Raw genomic sequence first — 23,895 nt, 5'->3', positions numbered from 1 at the left:
CATCGTCTGTGACATAAAGACCTGATGAATAAATAAAGCAGTTTTGTGTACGTTTTTCCCGTTAGAATGGAGGAGGTCGGCTGTAGTTTATTCAATCCAGCCTGAATCCTGTAAAGTCTCTGTCAGTCTGAAGCCACATTGTGGAACAAAGCTGCGATTTTCAGCACTGATTCGCTTCAGCTTTGTCGGAGAAAAGCCAAAAGTCTCTAAGAAGGAACTTTAGGAGAAAAAGAAAAAGGGAATCACAGCCGGGAAAACATTTGGTTGGTGTATGTTCTGCACTGGTGTCAGAATTCATTAGAGGAGAAGTCAGATTTATTAAAATCAATAGCACGCAGTGTTGTGAGCTCCTCCTTCACTGTGAGGAACAGCTCTGACGATGCCAGACGTTTCCAAGGCTGAGTGGAAGCCCTGCGTGGACTTTCTCACACCACATGATTTTAATTGAGTACGACGACGTGTTCGGCCTCCTCACAAATCTTCCTTGTTTGTGCGTTGGCAGAGAAAAAATCTCTTCCAGTGACTTGTAGATTATTACATTTATTTGGACACGCATTTCGCTGCTTTTGTGGACGTCGGTCCCCCACCCCCTGACTGTCGAGCTGCAGACGTGTTGATTTTAGGAGGTGGAACGACACCGTGGAGGGTCTGAGCAGCACGTGCACATAATAGGACGTCCTCAGGCAGAGATGGGTTTTGTCTTTTTAGTCCTTTAATGCAGTTTTTTTTTGTGTTTTTGTATTTATTTTGTCTATTTTCTTGTCAATATTGCAAATTTTTGTTCCTTTTTGTGTGTTTATCAAGTCCTTATGTGTGTTTTTGTTGTATTTCTTGTGTTATTGTTGTCATTTTGTGCAATTTCGTTAGTGTTGTGTGTGTCTTTGAAGTCCTCTTGTATATGTAGTTGTTTATGTCGTCACTTCATGTTTTAGTGGTTGTTTGGTGTGTCTTTGTTATCATTTTGTCTACTTTTGTTGTCAATTTGTGTGTTATGTTGGGCTTCATGTAACTTCCAAATTCATAAATTTCTATTTTGTTTTGTGGGCCGCACAAAATTAGTCATTCCTTGGACCAAACTGACTCATGACTCAGCAAAACCTCCGTCCGATGAAACGGCGTCACTTCTCAGACCAAACGCCGTCAGGTGACACGGCCTCAGGCTTCAAAATAAAAGTAATCAGACTCGACGACAAACACTCAAAACACGACATGGCATTTTATTTTGAAGGAACCGGAACTACACATGAAGAAGTTAGTTGAAAAGCGGTTCTTTCCTTTTATTTTTTAATGTTAAGATATATGAATGTATTGTTTGGTTAATAAATACCAAAGGTGTAAAGAGTACTGATATATCCTACTCAAGTAAAAGTACTGTTACTTGATTAAAATTGTACTCAAGTACATGTACAAGTAAGTCATACATAAATTACTCCGGTACAAGTAAAAATTTGCTCAATTACAAAGTAAAGTAAAGTTAAAAAGTAAAAGTTACTAGTTCCTTTCACCCCCCACGTTTATTTTTGGTAATAAATCTTGCCACGGTTCCCTCGCATACAGTAAACATCTCATGTAGAAATTTAAAAAGGAAGATACCAAATTAATTTATTTTCCACAAAGGCATCTGTATAAAATTAAAGGTTTGTCAAAATGTACAATTCTTTTTTTTTTTTTTAAATAAGATAACACGAATGAATTCAATTCAAAATTTAAATAAAAAATTCTCAGGCTCTACTGTAAGTAAAGCTACAATGATGAACTCTAAAAACTGATAAAATAACCAACATTCAATGCTATTTTGCTGTGGTGCATTAAGTTTAACCTGATTGGTCCGCTATGATGTGACGCATTTGATTGTTGTCTGATCATTTCCTTATTTGTAGTTTCACAATTTCCGTTGATCATTTTAAAATAAAAAAATAATAATTAACTCAGTAACTGTTGGGTGTAGAAATGTGATGAATTAAATTTACTGATTTAGATTTATACTCAAGAAAGTACCCATAAAAGCAACTCAATTACGGTAACATACAGTTACTTTCACCTGTAATTTATGAAACGTTGATGCATCTTAAATTTTAAAACCTTCTCTCGTATCCGAAGCAGCACATATCGATGACGTCATGTTCATTCCCGTTGTTTTACAGACTGTGTCCGTTGAGTCTGACGACTTTTATTTTGAAGCCTGAGGCCGTGTCATTTGATGGAGGTTTTGGATGGATGTCCCGAAATGTTCGCAGTACAATGGATTATAAGTACCACGCAGGAAAGTTCTGCATTGAATGTAGTTTCCGAGTCACGACATGAGATTTCAAAATAAAAGCAGGAAAGAAAATGAAAAGAGATGTAAATAAAGAGTGCAAACGCAGCAGCACGTGTCCAAGTTCTGTCCAGACTTCTTCCTTCCACTATCATTATTACTTAATTTTCCTTTTAATATTCTTATTCCAATATGTAATTCCCCCTCTGAGTAAAAGCCTGTAGGAAAGCGTGGTGGTGCACGTGGAAAACACTCCCAGTAGAAACACATGAGCTCACTGGTGGAACATCGTGGTTGTGTCATAACAACTCATTATTACCACATCATCGTTTTTGGGGTTTTTTTCACATAGTTTTTAAGTAACACTTGTTTTGACAATGGTGCTTCAGCTCGTCCCCCCCCCCATGACAACCACCCCTCCCTTCCCTTCTTTGCGTTTATTTCCGCAGCTGGTGTTGTCTGTCGGCAGCTCAGCTCAAAGCTCAGCCACTGTGGGCTCTTTGTGGAGCTCCATTCAGGCCTAATAATAACACCAGCCAGCATTGATGGGAATCTGAGCAGAAATAACTTCATTTATCATCCGCCCATTGTTTCACCTGTTGTCACTAAAAGTTAAGATATCAGTGCAGGCATACAGTACGACACGGTCATGTGTGTGAAAGAAGAACCATGTGACTTTGGTTAGCCACTCACAGAGGATCAAAGCGCTAGAAATGATGAGTCACTAATTAAACGTCCCCCATGATTTCTTCCTGTTTTGGCTGTGGTTATTAATTATTACGTCAAGTTCATTTTGTCTTCTTTTTTTAAACATATGTTAAGGTTTTGTTCATCGAGACAAGGTTTTTCAGGAAATTTCATCTCTCGACATGTTTCGACCATCAACTGACAGGCTTCCTCAGAGGTGACCTCATAAGCAAAGCATCAAAGCATCTTGAGATGGCTTTGATGTGTCCCAAGGAGTTCATTCTGCTCATATCAAGTGTCAGTGTGTGGGAAATCTTTTTGGTGCTTTTTAAAAAACATGTATAAAAAAATCAGTGTGTGTGTATTAGGGCTGCACGATTATGTCCAAAATGATAATCACGATTATTTTTTTATCAATATTGTAATTATTTATCATGTGGGGTAAAAATCTGTGTTTTTATTACATTACTTTTGATCAAACTGTGTATAGTTTACAGTGAAAAATTAAGCTCAATAATAATAATAATAATAATAATAATTATTATTATTATAAATTATTTTACCCAAGAACGTAAAAGCTAACTGAATAAATACACTATTACTGAGTGCAGAGCCAGTATCATAGATGTAGATATTGCAGACGATCTGATTAATTTAAGCGTGGCAACCAAAATTGTGATCACAAATAATTGTGCAGCCCTAGTGTGCATATCGGGGGTGTCAAACTCATTTTAGTTCAGAGGCTAAATACGTATCAGTTTGATCTCTTGTAGGCCACGGAATTTAAAATTTAAATTTAAAAACAAGTAATTTCAGCACTATTGTGCCCTAGTTTGCACTTCTACCTATGCATAAAATACAAAACATGTAAGAAACCGATAATATTCATGCAATAAGTGATCGATGAAAGTTTGATTTTGTGACCAATTTCTATTTAATTAAGTAAGATGTTACGTACCGGTAATAATTTAAGGAACATTAAAAGGTTTTGTACGAATTTTGAATCTTTTTTTTCATAGTTTAAGATTAAAAATGTCTGCCATCATGCAGTATAAGCAACGGGGAAAACTGTGAGCCCCTGCATATATCGTTGACTTTCATTTACATAATGATTCATGTTTTCTCTGTCATTTTTAATTTCTGCTGCGGGTTGAATTAGTTACTCCAAAGGGCCGGATTTGGCCCCCGGGCCTTAAGTTTGACACACGTGGTGTATATTATGCACTTTCCTTCATATACGTATGATGTAACTGTTGAATATACTTGATAGAAATGAATGAAATGACAACTTTTAAAACAAATGATTCTCTCCACCTTTTCCAAAGCCACATGTTGGACCTCCATAAAGCTCATCTGTTTCCGAACTGGACCTTGTTTTGACATGATTCACTTTTCTTTCACACAGGAAAGGTCATTCCTTCCGTGGAAAATCTCCATCCTTTTCTTTCTTCTCTTTCTTTCTTTACTATTTCCAACGCTGTAGGTAACCACAGGCAGCTTCCCCATCTTCCAAAGTGTTGAAGTAATTCTTGAAAATAGCTAAAGGGAAAAATCTTCCCCAGCCAAGACGTGTGCGTTTTGTCAACAACTGGACGGGAAACGTAAAATCTTTGCTGTGACATGAGGTTTTTTTTTTTTTCCAGTCATGTGAGCTCACACGGCTCAGCAGTCGTCAGACCAACGTGATGTGGAATAGTAGTGATTCAGTCACGGCTGCTTTACTTTGAAACTCTTCCACGGGTGCTTCCTGGAGATTCTTGCCTGGGGGGGCAAAAGACAAAATACAATTAAATATACTGTATACACCATCTCGAGATTCACGCCCACCACAATGTGTGTAACATATACCATGATGCAAAAATGATTAGTAACATAATTGATCATGTTGATGATAAAAAATTGTGTCGACGCGTCGTTTAATGTTGTAAATTCATGATAAAATCAGGCTTTCTGCTTCATTTTTACTGCAGTACCATACATGAACTGCTGGGTGCAGTGTCGCTTCACCATTTACATTGTGAAGAAGAATTGCGCAACAGAAGAAGAACCAACCTAAAGTCTCAAAAGTGTGCGACCCTTTCACTGTAAACGTATACTACACACCTGAGGTAGAACATGTGACATGAAACTAACAGTAATATGTTAGAATCAGAGCCGTATAGAGAGAGAATTGCGACAACGGAAGTCTGAAATGTGTGACCGTCACGTGATTCATGTAGACTCAATTTGTTCCCGTGAGGTTATTAGATACACTGATAAAAATAATAATAATAATATACGACGTGATTATTTAAACGTCTTACCGTTCAAAAGTGCGTCACAAACTGTCTAATCTGCACTAGCTTCATTGGCTGCAACAGTAAACTTCTCATTTCCAGGAACTATTGTGAGGGTCCATGAGCCGCCATTGCTGTAAAATAATGAACCATTGGAGTGAGTTATCACAACTCTCTCTCTCTAAACGGCTCTGGTTAGAATCAAAGCAGCAGACTATTTTATGGAGAAAATATATATATATGTGTATTTATTTATTTTTCGAATGACTTTGGGAAAACTGTAATGAAACTTTTTGACCATTCCGCGTATGGTGCTTCCTGTCTTTTGATTGGACTATAGCTTTTACTACTGGCACTGCTAATAAACACACCTTTTATTCTGTATATGATGTTTTTGATGTATATGATGTATATTTTTTGTATGTGATGTATTTTTGAGAAAGTGAAAGTATAGACAGAATAAAGTGGTTCTAGTGATTGTTGTGTTGTGTTTCAATTTAAAAAAAAAAAAAGTAATATCGCTTTCTTGAATCAATTACTTGACATTTCAGCAACCCCAAATGGGATCACGACCCCAAGATTGAAAAACACTAGCTTAAGTGTTGTTAAGTTTAATTATAGGCAGGGAAAACGAGTAATTTCAGCATTAATTAACGTGCTCTTCTTCGCACTTCAACTACAATATCCAAGCAATAAGTGACAGATGTCAGTTATTGCAGAGTCTTCATTTAAAATGTGTTGCTTTGACCATTTTTTTTTTTTTTTTTTTTTTTTTTTTTTTAAGTTTTGTGAAACAATTTTAAGAAAATTGCAGGATTTTTGAAGTTTTTCAAGTTCAGCATTTGAAAACTGCAAGCCCTGGCAATTTTGGTCCCCAGGCCTCGAGTTGGACACATGCTTTAAAGCATCTGTAGAAATGTGTGTTTTACACACTTGGGTAGAGAACCATTTGGTAATGGGTAACAACCACAGTTAGAGCCGTTAAAGTGGCTCCAACGCGCCACGCTGACGGACTGGTGTCAAACGTCTCTCAGAGCAACGATGGTTGACATTTGCCCCAGAGACGATGGCACGACAACCTTTCCTGACCTAACAGGGAATTATGTTCCGCAGGTGTTTTCACATCTTTCCAACTTTCTCTAAGTGTACGTTTCTTCCTGTGATGTAACGAGCACGTTCATGTGGCAGGTGTGGTGAGAGAGGATGATCCACTGTGGAAAATACTGGTTTGCTATATTTCCCAGTTCAGCTCAGTGGAATGTGTCTATTGAAGGGAATTGTCATCATTCATGCATGTTTTTTTTTTTTTATTGAAAAAAGCTTTAAAGCTCAGATGGACAGCTTTGATTAGCAGGAGCAACAAAATGTGTTAGTTTGTATATTTGGGGAGTTATTTTGTGTATTATTTTGTTTCCTGTATTTTTGTGTTTAGTGTGTATTTTGTTGTTTTGAGTATATTAATGTTGTAGTTTTGCTCATTTTCCAATTTTTTTTTGATGTATTTCAGTTGTTCTATGATTGTTTGTTTTTTTTTTTTTTTGGACAATTTTTGTATTTTCGTTTTGTTTGTTTTTGTATAATTTAGATTTTGTGTGTTTTTATGTAGTTCTGTTGTTTTTTAGTATTATTGTTTATTATTTATTTGTGGTTTCTTTTCTGTCTGATGTAATTTTGTTGTTTAATGTGTTTTTTCTGTATTTTTGTGGTTCTGTTTTTTTTTGTTTTCTGTTTGTTATTTTGTGTGCTCATTTTCCAAATTTTTTGGTGTATTTTAGTTGTTTTGTGTTTTTTATATTTTTGTGGTTTTGTGTGTTTTTTTCTAGTTTTTGTGTAGTTTTGTTGGTTAGTGTTGTTGTGTTTTTTGTTGTTCATGTATTTGTGTGGAGTTTTTTTGTGTTTGTTTTGATTTTTTTGTTGTTTACTTTTGTTTTCTGTTTGTGTATTTTTGTGCTTGTGTGTATTTTAGTTTTAAGTTTTTGTGTGTTTTTCTTGGATTATTTTTTGCTTTGTGTGTTTTGTGTTGTTTGTGTGTTTTCTGTATGTTTGTTGTGTGTGTTATTGGAGTCGCTTAGTGTAAAAGGGCCTAGGCTACTAATCCAGATTAGATTAATCTCTTTTAGCTGGCTTCAACTATCCAAACATTCCCTGTCAGACAGGAGCTGTACTACGAACACCGATCACCTATGATCACAACACGCTAATTGAAGCCAAGTGATTACAGCCTCGCTACGTGCGCGTGCACATGAAAGGGGAGGAGATTGCAGCGTCTGACCAATCATTGGAGAGAACTGTCAGAGAGAGTGTCTTTACAATGAATGGAGGAACAGCTTATGATATTAAACAATTATAATTAATATAAATCTATGATGACAGTGAAGAGCAACAGTGAATTAGTGCAGCGCACAGCAGGAGGCGGAGCTTTGAGACACGCTCAGATCTGATCCACTTCATAACTTGGTACCGACCAGGTTGCTGAAGTTTGAAAATGATGAATAATTAAAATCCATAATTCAGACCAAATATAACCCTGTTGTTACAGAAAAGGCAGGAATGAGAGAAATCAGGCAGGAAGCTGCTGAAACTGTTAATGCGCAACAGCGCAAGATTATTTATTATATTAATCCATTAGATGATAGACAGACAGCGCTCTGCAGTTTAACTTTATTACAGCACACACGTGTTTCTATTCAAGTAAACCTCTATCACACACACTGGTATGAGAGCACATTGTGCATGTTCCTGCTGATAATGTCAGCCCCAGCATATGAATTAATTAATTAATTAATAACTTCAGCCGTTGTTTTCTAAGAGATCTGATTGGTCAGGAGGCGGGGCTTTAGGACTCGCCAACATCCAAGCCAGAGAAAAACCTGGTCACGACCAGATTCGCTGTTCAGCAATAATTGCCATAGTGATTAAGCTTCAGTGAGCTTAGTAGGACAGCACACACTGATTAAATCCCAGAAGTTAGCGCAATAAGAGATAATCTAGATTCATAGCTTACACCCTTAGTGTTCAATGCATGTAAGTTACAGATAAACACAGACCTGTGAATTGCAGGTAGTGGATATGTCTACATTTACTCCTGCTGGGACAATAAATAAATAAATGATGCATTTATGCTCCATATTTCCTGGTCAAAATGCATCAGCTCTGTTTTTCTTTGTGTCTTTTCCTCCAGAATAGTTCGTGACTACCTGAGTGGAGCTCCGTTTTCCTCCTACCAGGAGTCCATGTACTTCTCTCGCTTCCTGCAGTGGAAATGGTTGGAAAGGTGAGCAGTGACTGTGAATCTATTGATATCAAATAACTGATGTTTCAATGACTATAATTGATCGATACATTTCTGTAAAAAAGAAGCTTTAATTCTCAATGTATTATTATTAGCAATAATAATAATAATAATAATGTATTGGATTTATGTAGCACCTTATTTGGGTGACATGGCATTATTCTTTCACGCTGCACTGAGTTAATTTGGTTTGATAGCCGGATTGTTTATAACATCTGGTTAAATTTGTATCATAGAATAAAAGAAGATGGTATTATTTAATGAATATGATGTGATTTTCCTGCGTGGGTCTATCAGAGTTTAAACTGGACTATAAACTCTAAACACAAAGTTCATTTTTATTCTTTTCATATGTATTTTTTTTGACTCATTTTCCTTGTCTTTTGACTCGTTGAGTGTATTTTTATGTGATTTTGTGTGTTTCTGTTGTCTTTTTGTGTGTTTTATGTTTTCATAGCTGAGTTTTTTCTGATCATTTGTTTCGGTGTCCATTTAATTTGATTTTTTATTTATTTTACGTTTTGTGTATTTTTGGACTCATTTAGTGTTATTTTGAGTATTTATATGTCATTGCTTATATGATTTTTTTGTCCTTTTGTGTATTCTTGGACTCATTTTGTTTATCTTTGTTTCTGGTTTGTGTGTTGTTGGACATATTCCGTGTTGTCTATTTAATGTGTTGTTTGGGGTCATTTTGTTTGTTTTTGTTGTCTTTTTGTGTGTCTTTGGACCTACTTTTTGACTCAGTGTATTTTAATGTAATTTTGTGTCTTTTTGTCGTAATTTTTTGTCTTTTCGTAGCTCTTTTTCAAATCAATTTTTGTGTTTTTTGATTCACTTTAAGTATTTCTGGACACATTTTGTATGTTTTTGTCAGTTTGTGTGTTTTTGGGTGCTTTTTTCTTGTTGTTGTTGTTGTTGTTTTGAGTGTTTGTGAAGTCCTTTTGTGTAGTTGTGTTAAGGGATGCACAAAAATTGGACTAAAATCTAAAAGAAAAAAGATCTAAATCCTGACTTATTGAATGTTTTTTTCTCTCTCTGTGTCTTCCATCTCTGCAGGCAACCAGTAACCAAAAATACCTTCAGACATTATAGAGTACTAGGAAAAGGTGGATTTGGCGAGGTGAGTGTAACGTGTTGAAGTTGTTTAACTTGTGCTCCATTACACACGACTTTTGGAAATCGACTGAAGTTGACCCAAGTAGCTGTTAGCAGCTAGTTCATGCAGCCATGTTTATGTGCTCACTCTGGTGACGCCAGGTGGAGACATGTGAAGTGACACGTTTACTTCCACAACTTAATGTCTTTGAAGTGTATGTGTGTGTGTGTGTGTGTGTGTTTTCCTACTAAATGAGCGTCTCCATCTGTTTTCCAGGTTTGTGCCTGCCAAGTACGTGCCACCGGTAAGATGTACGCCTGTAAAAAGCTGGAAAAGAAACGGGTGAAGAAGAGAAAAGGTGAAGCAATGGCACTAAACGAAAAACGCATTTTAGAAAAAGTTAACAGTAGTTTTGTAGTAAGTACTACTTTTTTTCTTATTTTACATTTCAAATGGAATTGTCTCTGCTTTTGTCTGTGTGCGTGTGCGTGCGTGTGTGCGTGTGTGTGGGCGCGTGCGTGTGTGTGTGGATCCTGCAAAAGTCATTAAATTACATGTTTGCAAAGGCAGTTCATTGGAAACCAACCTGATTAGTCCACAAAAGACAAAGTCACATGACTGACATTATTGACCAAGACAAATCCTGAAAGCTGTTCAAATATTTATTTTTGTTTAAATGCTATGTTAACCTTTCACTGAAGCCTGAGATTAATTTAACATTTAAAAGAAGGTTCAACTTTGCACACATGCCAAATTTCATGGTTTTCGTAGCGTTTTGTGTCGATCTGTTTCTGAAGTCTGCTGGAAACATGAGTGATACAGTATGTTTGTGTCTGAAATTTGAATGTTTTTTAATGTTGTGGTCTTCTTAATATTACACACTGGTTTTTTTTTTTTACCAGATTGTGTGTTGAGCATTGGATTAAAGCTGCTGGAGATGACTGTCTTTACAATATTATATTATAAAGACAGTAATCGAAGATTGTTTGCTCTGAAAAAGATGTAAAAGGTTGATGATGTGGCCCATCCATAAAGTCCATTGTTCTATAAATCTATGAAAATAACCACACCTATTTATTTATCTGAATAATATCCACTGTTATCCAGGACGTTTATTATTATTTGTGCCATAGTATATACTGTAGTCATCCTAAAGATGTAAATCTTTGTTTCAATCAGAAATAAAATGGGTTAAAAGTGACCAAAAATGGTGGAAAAGGTGGTGAAATGGGATTTTAAAACTGACAGAAATTGGTTAAAAGTTGTTATTAAAGTAGAGTGGCCGTAAACAAACAGAAAAAGTGGTAAAAAGGGTTGAAAGTGTCAATATTTGCTTAAAAGTGACTTTGCTTAAAAAAAGTAGGAACAATTAGTTTAAACTGGCAAATAATGGGCATGACGACTTGTAAATGTGAATTTGAATTGCCAAACACAAGCATAAAATATGGTGAAAAGTGACAATAATGGGGCAACATATGTGACATTAGGTGGGAAAAGTGGTGGAAAGGGTTTATTAGTTTTGAAAATGTCTTGAAGGTGAAAAACATGTGCAGAAAATGCATTGAAATTTGATGGAGAAGTGGCAGAAATGGGAGTAAAATTGAAAAAAATGCATTAAAAGCAGCAAAAATGTGGCAAGAAAAAGTGATGAAAATTTGGTCTTGCAGAAAAATGGGCTCAAACAATTCTTACTTTCTTAAAGGCATCTGGCAACCCCCTCCCAGTGTCCACGACCCCAAGTCGGGTCCTGACCCCAAGGTTGAAACACTTTTATGCATCCATTTTATATCGTTTTCTGGAGCAATGACAGTTAAAAAAAATATTGTATTCAGCAGCTTTAATTTCTGTGAATATAAACAGTTTTTAGTAAACAACAATGGTTCCTTACTCAGTGCGCTCTATTTACTCCCAGCATTGGTTTTGAATCATCGTTGCCCTGCCAGTAAACCACCCTGCCACCTGCTTTCATGGGGGCGTGGCTTTTGGCAGGTTTTTTTCCCAGAGTTTTTTTTTCTATAAATTGAGTCATAGTCCTGATGAGTAAGTCGTGGTTTTTGGCACATCCACTATTTTTTTTTCTTTTTTTTTTATGATGGGAGTCACCTAATTTACGACTTCTCTCAATGCTGTTTTCAAGCTGTGGAGCCACATGGAGCTCTGCTGCTCAGAGGACACCTCTGCGTAGTGCAGGAAGATTCATTCATTCTGCGATGTTATGTAATGATCCCACGTCTCCACGATGTCATCTCTACAGAAGTGCAAAGAGCCGCACTGCTAGTCCCACACCAATCCGTTTAACTGAAAAACACCATAGAAGTGTGTGATAAATACAGGACACATTATTTGTGAAACTTTTAATTACCACCAACCGGGGAATCATCGTCACGTTTTTGCACTAAATCCTGCACAATCATGTTTCTGCTGTGATGTCACCAGGAAAACTCATCACCAGTTCAGCTAATACACCATCAGCTAAACCTGTACCTACTGTAAGTACCAGTGCCTTTTCACAACAGGCACACGAGAAAGAGAAAAAGAAAGGGGAAATAAACAAACCTGTCAAGTATCCCGTTTTGGCAGAGAAACTCCCGTAATTTACTCTTCTTTCCCGCCATTGTCTCGTATTAGTTGTTCCCGTAAATATCCCGTATTTTAATGTAATGACAATTAAAAGATGAGTAAATGAAAACATTCCTTTGCCTCTCTAAACTGAACACTGTCACGAGAACTGCCACCTGAAATGGCCTGGGTGTCAGTTCTTGTTAGTGCCGACAGCAGGAACAAACCAACAAACCCAGAAACATCTCAGAAGAGAGATGGATCGATGTAAGAAGACGTTCCGGCGACAGTCAGCCTCACCCCGCGACCCTGAAAACAGGAACAAGCGGGTCAGAAAATGTATGGACGAAAAAAATCAATGCAAGCATGGATTTTACCGATGCAGGCACGCAGTGACCGATGCAGAACGATTTCACTCGTCAATTGTATCGATGCACACTGAATGAATCGATACACTCGCATCGCACACGTTTGTGTCTAGATACCGATTCGTGATGGTTAATCTCCACATCCTAAGTGACCCTTGTTCGTTTGTCACATTTTCTCGACATTCGGTCCCCAGTGAAAAACCACATGTAAACGCTTTTTTTTTTAATCCAAAATAATGCATATGAGGCATTTCCTTATTTTAATAGATAGAAAAAACTAACAGGTCAATTGATTTTTCCGTTTTCAAACTTGAATTCAGTTTTTTCCATCCGTTTTCTAAGATCACAGAAAATCTGAGTCTCTACACACCATCTTCTGCTCCATTCTCTGTTTACACACCCAAACTTTAGTTAAAATGGTTGTTTTTTTGTTGTGCATGCTACTTGAAACACGTGATTGTTGGAGAACCTTAAACTGGCAGCTTATGTCACCTGGGCCTGGCATATTGTGTGTGCGTGTGTGTGCGTGTGTGTGTGTGTGTGTGTGCGTGTGTGTGTGTGTGTTACATATTCATGTATGTGTGTGTTGGTTCTTTGCTGCAGGCAGAAGCGATGACTCTTCATGTGCCTTCCTACCTAGCTGCTCTGTTGCTATGCAACACTGACCAAACAGCACCAGGAAGGAGAGAATAGTCAAGTGCACTCTCAAACCTCTCGTCTCTCTCTCTCTATCTCTCTCATGCAATCTTCTGTTTAGCTTTCAGTGGCCCGTGCATTCCTTTGGACAACATTTACCTTTTATATTGGACAAAATCATCCATTCAAAGTCTATACTCTAAAATCTCCAATGAACAATCTATGCTATGCTAACTAGCTACTAATTACTCAATATTCCCCTCTATTTACTCTTCTCTCAATCCAACCTACTCACCACAGATTGTACAGCCCACAGGTGCTAGTTTTTTTTTAAATGGGGCGGGGCTAATAGTGCTTTGTTTGTGATGCAAGATGATTGTCAGTGCCCAATCCTTTCACGGGCCTGAAACGCGTCTAGATCCGATGGGCCTATTTTCCGGTAGTTCATGTACTATGTAAAAGGTTGCTATTTAAAAATAATTACAAATGTATGCTTTGAGTTAATTCCATTTGTTTTGGTTTTTATTTTATTTTCTGTTTGGTTTTTGGTTGTTAATGTTGTGTAGTGTGTTTTGATTCGTTTTTGAATATATTGTCTTGCGATGGTTTGTCATTTTTTTTTTTTTTTTTTAAATTAACAATTAAAAACACCAGAGTCGTAAAGATTGCGAGTGAAAGAAGTGACGTAGCCTACGCACATGCGTTGAAAGGATCCCAAAGGATCAGGCACAGACAATGATGTCACAAAACGTCACATGATCTTGTTCTCAGCCAATGGCAAAAATTATTTGTAATAGCCAGGTTTCAACCCATAGAGGGCAGTCACTCTGACATTTTACAACAAAATACTCCAAATTGAAATATTGTAATACTTTGATTAAAATGTTGAGTTTTGGGGTTTTAGTTACTCTTTAAGGGCTCTATTCTCCCATGTGCTTAAGTCCAAAAAGCCGTGCAGCGGCGCTGTTTTTGGCTGCACGCTATTCTCCCTCTGTACTGAAGTCAGTCACTGCGCGCCTCCATCCCAGTTGTGGGTAGAGCAGCCCTGAAATGTGGGTGTTCACATTCAAATCCAGCTTTACGCGCATTCTCCGGTGTGCGTGTCCTTTTCCTCTTACGCGCTTCTAACCCTGGAATAAGTGCAGCGCCCCGATAAGGTGAAACATTATATTGCTCTAGAAATATGGACTTAGTTACATTTGAAGCCACAGGGACTCGTGCGTCATGCAGCAGCAGCTGTGATCACTCAGCTGCTGCTGCGCGATTAATTAAAACTCTGACAGACGCAGACTTCTGTCCACGTTGGTCACAGTGATTCAACTATTTTCATACTATGTCCAACGTAAAGTTACAGTTTGATCCATTACAGAGTGAAACAAGCTGTCATATGCAGATGAGGGTGGACCAGAAACTGTTTAAACAATTTATATTTAAAACTGCGTATTATGAAAGCCAATGTGTGTATGTGTGTGTGTTTGTGCTAAATGCTTTGTTCCATCACACATTCCCTCTGTTGCCTCAAAAGACTTGGTTGGCAGCAGATGGGATTCATCCAGAATACACTGACCTCCTGCTCGTACACAGAAACATGTACACACACACACACACACACTGACCCGTGTGTCACTGCCCTGCCGAGTAGGGAGAGGAGGAAAGGCTAATGGGAAGACAAGAGAGATGGATGATGGGGATTTGAGAGCAATGCTGGTTTTCTAAATCTGTGATATCTTTGTGTACATTCCTGAGATTCCCTCTCCAATAACGGATTATTCTTTTCAGACACCAAGCAAGGAAAGAAAAGAAGAAATGGTTGTTGTTTTGCCAGTTCTGTCTCTCACCAAAACTTTTTTCTCTTTCTCCCTCCTGTGTGTCTTTTTTCTTTTTCTTCATCCCAACTCTTTCTTTCCTTCGTCCTCCTCCCTCCTCCCTCCCTCCTGATCTAGGTTTGTCTAGCTTATGCCTATGAGACCAAGGATGCGCTGTGTCTGGTTCTGACCATAATGAATGGTGGCGACTTAAAGTTTCACATCTACAACATGGGCAACTCTGGCTTTGATGAGCAAAGGGCCATCTTCTACGCTGCTGAGATATGCTGTGGCCTTGAAGACCTGCACCGTGAGAGGATAGTTTACAGGTGAGCTTAGTGGGAACGAAGCACTACGTCTGTAACTCTTCTTCTTCTTCTTCTTCTTCTTCTTCTTCTTCTTCTTCTTCTTCTTCTTCTTCTTCTTCTTCTTCTTCTTCTTCTTCTTCTTCTTCTTCTTCTTCATCATCACCAAATTTTGCTCAAAGGTCCAATCCCTTGTTGTTGTTTTTGTTTTTTTTGTTTTTTTTTGTTTTTTTTTTTTTTTTGGTTTTTGGTTTTTTATTTTTTTTTTATTTTTTTTTTTGTTTGTTTTGTGCACCAACTACCAAGACAAATTCCTTGTACTGTCCTTAAAACTGTACATGGCCATTAAAAACATTTCTGATTCTGATTCTGATTCTGATAATACATGAGACGTGTCCGCACACAGAGCTGCAAACACAATTACATACCAACACTTTAAACAGTTGTACAACATAAATAAAAGCTACCCGGCATCGACAAGGGCAGCTCAGTACCCTGGTCCTCTTTGACCACATCTGCGGTTGCTGCAGCAACTAGTCACGCTACCGGAAGTCGGTCGCCAGTAATAATGGTCGCTACTTAAACACCGGTATAGATATAGAATCAACTGCGCTTTTTTAAAAAGACAAACAAAACAATATAATGTGTTGCCATTGTTATTGTGATGTTAAAACCAATCAGAAATACACAGTTTTTTTTTGGTATTTGTTTTTTTCTGTTTTCCTGTTTCTGGTTTTAATTTAATAAAAACAATTATTATAACTATTTTTTAATTTGGTTTTGAAACGAAATAACCAAAGAACGAAGGGTACACAGATTCTACAGCAAGACTCTAAATTTAAAAAATTTGAAAATTCACAACAAATCAACCAAATGAGCTACAGATTTGCAACTTTCACCAAAATGTAACCCAAATACTAAAGACACTTTTGTACACACAGACCTATCACAAATTATGAAGTCCATAATGCTGCTTTGTTTAAAAACTGTAAAACGTATTAACCCTTGCACAATCTTTGCTCAAGTGACACCAAACTTTCTACAGCACATCTTTAAACGAATTATCCACACAGACTTTTGATTTATCACAAATTTAGCCTACAGTACAGTAGAATTATATTGTAAATATAGTTTTACGAAATACATTTTCAATGTAAATATAAAAAAGACAAGATTTTTGATACATTTTAAAAGATGTTTGGAAAATATCAGAATTTTATCTCAAATATTGATTATTATTTTTATTTAACAACATTTTGAATTTCACTCACGTGAACAATTGGAGTCGATGCAAAAAAAAAAAATGGCATTTTAAAACATCAATCAATTATAGTTAAAAACATAAATATCTACTCTCCAATCTCTAGTTTAAAAAAATGATCCTCTAATTTTGCAAAAATGTGCAGAAAGTCATCTTTGTTGCTGCAGGAAACTATAGGAAAATGAGCACCTGGTTAATAAATGTTATTGGTCTCTTTTTTTTGCTGATAAAGCAGCTCTGCCCTGGACTGGGTCTCTGATGACTGTTTGATCTGGCACAGTTTAGGAGCAGATCCTTTAAGTCGCATGTGTCAAACTCATGGCCCGGGGACCAAATCCGGCCGTTTAGAGCGTCCAATTCGGCCTGCAGCAGAAAGGAAAAAAGTCATAGAAACCATGAATCATTGTGTAAATGACCAACTAATTTTAGATATTTCAGTTAGATATCTCCAAATTATTTTCAATGAAACTCACATTTTCATTTCATTTCATTTTTAATCTAAAATTGTTTAAATAACTCCCAAATCCTGCAATTTTCTTAAAATTATTCCCCAAAATTTCACCATTTTGGGTGACAAAATCAAATAAATTGAAAGTAAAGATCCTGCAGGGACTGATATGAGTCACTTATTGCTTTGATATCAATGCGTTACATATTCGATCAATTATTTATACGGTGGAAGTGCAAACTACAGCACAATAATGATTGAATTACATATTTTACCACCTAAAATCTGCTGCCCACTTAAGATAAACTGCTCCGTATTTGGCCCCTGAACTAAAAGGAGTTTGACACCCCTGTTTTAGGTTGTGTAAGTTCTCTCCATGGATTGATCATGTTTGTCCAACTGATGCTTGGTTGGACCAAGTTTTGAGAAACTCAAAGTCTCAAAGTCAACACCAGGAAGATGTTCCTGAACAATCCTGAAGCACGTTTGCTTCGTTCCTGTCATTAGGGATATTCTGTCTCTATTATGGGTTGAATAGGGGCTGCAATAATGCTTAGGAAGTGCTATGAATGTCAAAGGACGTCCTCAAAGGTCTTCAGAACATTGGCGGGCCACCGTTGGCTTGCTTTCAGTCATCCATGTGATTTAGGTGAGAATTTGTAGCCTAAGTGCGTTTCTTGAACACTTGTATTGATAGATTTGGTTCTGTACTGCAGCGACAGAACCTGAGACAATGCAACCATTGATGCTCTGCTCTGTGTATCCGTTTTCAATGATTTAATCATTTAAAAAAAAGCTTTTTGTTGGATCGGACTGTGCTGGTCTACCTTTACATCCCTTAACATCAATCAGACATCCAAGCACAACTTTTGCGTCAAACTCTTCTTACTTCAGGGGCCAATCTCATTCCATTGGAGTTTCAATCAGGAAATGACTTTCAAACATCTGGATTTGACTTATGTGGGATTTTATTTGGTATTTGGTTTCCCTTGTGATTTATTCTCTTTGTGCGAGTCATCCCGTGGGCTGGATTTATTGCTCTGAGGCCACGTTTGGCCCGCAATCCTCGAGTTTGACATACTGATACTGGCTGGCACCAGCCCACAAGACATATGTATTAACAAATCCTTTGGCTCTTCATTGTACTTTAGTTTAAAGAGCATTTGGAGAGTCCTTTTTTTTTTAAGTACCGTTTGAAAACAGATTTATTGCCTGGAATTGTTAAAACTGGAATGAGGGATGAGATTAAAGTACTACACTGCCAAAATGAGCAGTACTCATGTATTCTGCAGGGAACTGTATTTAAAACAGGCCGTTGAATGTGCACTGTTGATAACAAGGGAAGTAATGACCTGACCTGAAATCTGGAAGGAAAACGTATTCTTTAGAAAAGGTAAATCCATTAAAAGACGCTAAAAAGAGACAAAATCACACTCAGTGAATAATACAAACCACTGGGTCATTTTTTATTTATTTTTTGTCTTTTCATGCATTTTTAAACAACCACGAGTTCCTGTTTATTCCTGTGTGTAACGCAGCTTTTCCTTTGCAGGGATCTGAAACCAGAAAACATCCTCCTCGATGATCGTGGTACGTCCTCAACATTCTTTCTTCTTCATAATCTACAAAAAATGATACTTGAAGGGTTTAGCTTCATGTGTTTGTAAGATCTAGGCTGTATTCGAAATGTCACAATAATGCACTATACACTACAAACTCAATGAGTATATACTGTGTACTATAAACTATATGTATGATTAGGATGATGAGCGTTCCCACTGAAGTATACTTCCAAGTTTCCCAAGATGCATTTGGAACCTACAATGATAAAAACCTTGTTCACACTGAGGATAAATATCTCTGTTGATTTTACACCTTTGAAAGTTCTGAAAACATTTGAAGTGAGAAAGTGACCAAGTAGAATATCAACATGTGCTCATTTGATCAATAAAACTCACGAAAACACATTTCATGTCGACATTTCTGAGATTTTCACAGACCCTCGTACTGACAAAACTTTCAGTCAACTTCAAAACAAGAGCCCTATTTATAGAAGAGTTTAAAAAAAAAATAAACTAATGGGAGAAAAGAAGAGATGCTTTTATTTTGAAAAGGGTATGTTTGATTTTTAGCTTGAAGCCGGTGTCATGTACTGAGTTCACATTGTACTGAGATTGAATATTAAAGATTAAAGATTAAAGATTAAATCGGGGCTTTCGCCTTTAATTGGCCATGTAATGTTACATTAATGGAATTCCTCCTCTGCATTTAACCCATCCCTGAGGAGCAGTGGGCAGCCATTTTTTTTGCGGCGCCTGGGGAGCAGTTCAGGGTTAAGGGACTTGCTCAACATCCCACAGTGACGGCCCAGGTGAGGCTTGAACCGGCATACGCGCACATGCGCACTACCGAAAAATGAATTTTTGCTCGAAAAAATATTAATTTTTGTTTATTTTTGTTTTCAAAGTGAACTGATAATTGTTTCATATGTTTACTGAAATAGGTTAGGGTTAGGGTTAGGATAGGGTTATAATCCCAGTACGGAGGTTAACTCAGACCGTGACACCGGTCACAGGGTGATTTTACATTCTGCATGCAATGCATTATGGGACGGTTGAGTGTGACTATGTTTTTGCTGCTGATTTTAAATGATTTTTAAGCTGTTGATTTTTTTTCTGTTGCACTCTTTGATCATGTAAAACACATTGAGTTGCCTGGTGTATGAAATGCGTTTAATAAACAAACCACTTGTTTTTGATATTGGCTCAGGAATTACAGTTTGTTACCATTTACTTGTTTAAAAAAACATGAAATAAATAGTATTTCATACCATTTTGTACTTGTAAAGGTGGAATTTGGGTAATACTTTACTTGAAGTTTTATACAGAAGGCTGACATTACGCTATCATTAGTGTAGAATAAAGGCTGTCCATAAGTGATATTTGCTAAATTATGACACTTTTGGAGCTATGTTGGCATTTTTTGTTTTAGGTGGAGGGATCTAATGAGGTTAGGTAGTAAAGTGTTCTCAAAATTTGTAAGTATTGAAATCGTGATATATCGCGATGTAAATCGTATTGTTTAGTATCAGAATTTATCGACATATATCGCATTGTGAATCATATCGAATCATCAGATTCATGGCAATGCACACCCCTAGTATCAAACCACACGTGTTAAATATGTGACCCTATCTCTGTTTATTTCAGGTCACATCCGTATTTCCGACCTGGGCCTTGCAGTTCAGATCCCTGAAGGGGAAACGATACGAGGCAGAGTTGGAACAGTCGGATACATGGGTACCTACCTCCTCACCTTCCTCTTTTATTCTCCTCATCACCATTACATCTCACTTCTGCCTCTCTGTCCTGGTTGCAGCTCCCGAAGTGATCCAGAACGAGAGCTACACCGTCAGTCCGGACTGGTGGGGGCTGGGCTGCCTGATCTTTGAGATGATCCAGGGTCAGTCGCCTTTCCGTAAGCGGAAGGAGCGCGTCAAACGGGAAGAGGTGGACCGAAGAGTGCGCGAAGACCAGGAGGAATATTCAGACAAGTTCTCCGAGGAGGCAAAGGACATCTGCAGACAGGTGAGAATGAGAACATCTCAGTGACAAGTTTTTTGGACAGGGAGGAACTGTGAAAGAACGATCAAACAAAAGCTTGAAAAGAACTCACTGCTAGCATCAGATACAGGAAATAAATGTGCTCATACGTGGTTTGGTGAGTTGTAAATGGAGCCCAGCTGCGCTGAGAGTCTGCATGACACAAAAAGGTTGTTTTTCTCAAAATTAAGGGGAAAAAAGAGGGAAAATTACTCATTTGTGTAATTGTTTTGCCTTAAAATGATTATGTGGTATCAGACCAAAGCAGTTTGAAAACACATGACTTTTCTAAGAATAAAAAATTCCACAATTAAGTTGGTCTGGTCTTTAAGTCACATGAACAGACTTTAGGCTGCTTTATGTCGGTTTGGTGCAAAGATGATTGGCACAATTATGAATGAGGGGGCGGAGTTTACTCTTGTTCTGGTCGTGTTCCCACTAACAGAGTTTTACTGAATTCCTGTGAGTTTCTTGAAGCATCTACAAACATCTGCACCTCCTCACAGCTCCATGTCTGCATATCAGTCCATGTACAATATATATATATATATATAAATACTGTATATGTTACTGTATTCAGGATGCTGCTAGCCTGCTAAGCTCTTGTTTACATAGTAGAAACCAGATTCTGCTTTTTTGTCACTGAGCACAAAAGTGTTTGACACTTCATTCTAGTCACTATTTTATTTTTTCTCGAGTCGTATATAAAACATTTTTACCTTTATTTAACCAGGAAAGCCTCATTGAAAATAAGAATTTCTTGTTAGTTGACTTGTGCAACTTTTGGTTAATTTTATGCTTTTGTGTTGTGATTTTATATATTTTTGTTAATATTTTATAAATTTGTTGTGATTTTATATATTTTTGTTTGTATTTATATATATTTGTGTATTTTTGTCGTTATTCTATACGTATCTGTTATTAATTAACCAAAATAGCGACATCTTGTCTGTATTTTGGTTATATATGTGTATTTCTGTTGTTGTTTTGTGTATTTTTCTTTTTTACTTTATTGCATTAACTAACAAGTAAAATGTCATCAAAAGTACACTGCAATTTATTTATTTATTTTTAACAGAACAGAACAAACAAAGAAAACAATGAACAAAAAAAGAGGAAAAAACACAAAAAAAGATAGAAAGATAAATAAAAAGTATAAGTGTCTATTTGTCACACATCTTTGGGTGAAATTATGTAATTGTATAGTCTACTTTGTCTATTTTCAGAGGACATTTTATCAATTTTTTGCAAGTTATCTTCTAATTTTTTTAATGTCATTTTTTCATCATCTAAAGTTTGTTTTGTTTATTTCCCTTGTCGTCTCATATCGTGTTTGCTGAGCGTTTACACGGGCAGTATGTGGCCCATGTTGACCAATGTTTACATCTCTTTCCCTGTTTCCTCTCTTCCCCCCCCCCCGCTGCGTCCCCTAGCTCTTGGCCAAAGACCCTAAGGAGAGACTAGGCTGCCAGGGTCGTGGAGCCATCGAGGTCAAGCAGCATCCCATCTTCAGAAACATCAACTTCAAACGACTGGAGGCCAACATACTGGACCCGCCCTTCAGCCCAGACGTAGGAGCTCCGAGCACTCAGTGCGCGCACTTAGCAGGAAATGCCATTGGAACAAATAAACAGAAAGCATGTGATCAGGGTGTATCCAGTAGCTCTGTGAAGAAATGAGAAGCTCTACTTCACAGCAATTACATCAGTGAATATAGTCAAACACATCCTCAAACATATAGTCAAATATATAGTCAAATAAGGAAGATGACGATTGTGGATCATTTATGATTAATCACACCTTTAAATCACATGTTTTAAACTCGAGGCCCTGGAGCCAAATCTGGCCCTTTGGAGCATTCCATTGGGCCAGGGTTGTGGTCAGTTACAATTACATTTTCAGTTACCCATGTTCAATTACAACTCAATTTTGATTACAGTTACCAGCATTTATTACAATTACAAATTAATTCCAGTTATTCTTTATTCTTAGAAAGTAAATTCCAATTACGTTCTTAATTACTAAAGTAAAAGCTCGGTTGGAGAGAGGTTGGAGAGGGCGTTAAGAGAGAGGTCATTTAGGTTAGAGAGGGACCGGAGAGGGTCCCATTCCTCTTTCAAACACTCCCTCTATGTCTGCTTACTCCCTTGTGTGTTTGCTCCTGTACTCCTTCTGGCTTTTGTCTTGCAGGTCCGTGGGATCCTCAGTGTGGAGTTACAGAGTCTCAGCGGCTCTGTCTCCACCCTTTCCTCTGCACACACCCAACACAGCATAACGTGGATGGCTGTTCATCATAGGAATGGGATCCACACAAGGTTCCTGCTGCTTAACAGAAGGTTTTCCTTGCCGCCATGATGAATTCATGTTGGGTGTGGGATACATATGTATGTGTATATACGTATATATGCATATGTGTGTATCCATAAAATGAAGAGTCCGTCCTTAAGACTGCTCTACTGTAAAGTGCCTTGAGATACCATTGGTTATGATTTGGCGCTATACAAATAAAGATTGATTGATTGATTGATTGATAAAGTTCAATTACAATTAATCACAATTACGGAGCCTGAAATAAATAACCTATTAAAAGTAAACCTTCCTCTTGTGTTAGCTTTCTGTTAGCATCTTATTCCACGTTTCCCTAAATTAATAAAAAATTGATCCTAAAATAAATAAATAAATAAAGGATATTTAAGTGAAGCTCCTGCAGGGACTGAACTCTGTCACTTATTACTTACATATTTTACACATTTTAATTTGGATTTTATTTTGGCAGTTATCAGAAAAAAAAAGAAAAAAAAAACACAACAAACAACACTCAAATGTCTCATCAGCCAAAATGGTGTAGGTTGAAGCAAACGCTTATACACACCGACTGCATCACAAACAACAAAACAAGGCTCTCGATATTATCACCAAAAAAAATTATTAGGCGACTAATATCAATATTTTTACAATACACATTGAATATATATTCTACACAAAGTTTTATATATACAATTTATACATGCACATCAAACATATGTACATATTACATTTAAACACATACACATGCATGTACATAATATTAATATTTGACTATTTCATATTTACTACACAAATTTCTTTAATTAAAATTTAAATACAAAATATAGTGTGGCATGAATATACTCTATCTCAATATATACCTTTTATTATGTTTTTTTTTATTAAGTATTGGTATATTTTATGCCATTATATACATGTCAATTGTATGTGGAAGTGTAAAAAAAGCACATTCATGTAGAAATTGCTCATTTTTCCACCTATAATCTGCAACAC

At 37.0% G+C, this 23,895-nt stretch overlaps 1 protein-coding gene across 4 annotated transcripts in view; it reads left to right on the top strand.

The window, feature by feature from the left end:
• The window catches only part of grk4 (G protein-coupled receptor kinase 4), an 88,209-nt gene that overhangs the window by 51,766 nt on the left and 12,548 nt on the right, over positions 1-23,895 (top strand). For all 4 annotated transcript variants that reach the window (XM_028454016.1, XM_028453998.1, XM_028454007.1 and 1 more), the window contains 8 exons: positions 8,402-8,494; positions 9,572-9,635; positions 9,888-10,028; positions 15,118-15,308; positions 18,546-18,583; positions 20,203-20,292; positions 20,372-20,580; positions 22,029-22,166. In XM_028454016.1, the coding sequence (XP_028309817.1) occupies positions 8,402-8,494; positions 9,572-9,635; positions 9,888-10,028; positions 15,118-15,308; positions 18,546-18,583; positions 20,203-20,292; positions 20,372-20,580; positions 22,029-22,166 (964 nt within the window). The remainder of the gene's footprint in view (positions 1-8,401; positions 8,495-9,571; positions 9,636-9,887; positions 10,029-15,117; positions 15,309-18,545; positions 18,584-20,202; positions 20,293-20,371; positions 20,581-22,028; positions 22,167-23,895) is intronic.

Source organism: Gouania willdenowi, chromosome 1 (assembly GCF_900634775.1).
Source record: "Gouania willdenowi chromosome 1, fGouWil2.1, whole genome shotgun sequence".
Classification (NCBI taxonomy): Eukaryota; Metazoa; Chordata; class Actinopteri; order Blenniiformes; family Gobiesocidae; genus Gouania; species Gouania willdenowi.
The sequence above is the reverse complement of the archived record's forward strand: the minus strand, read 5'-3'. Positions and strand labels throughout refer to the sequence as shown.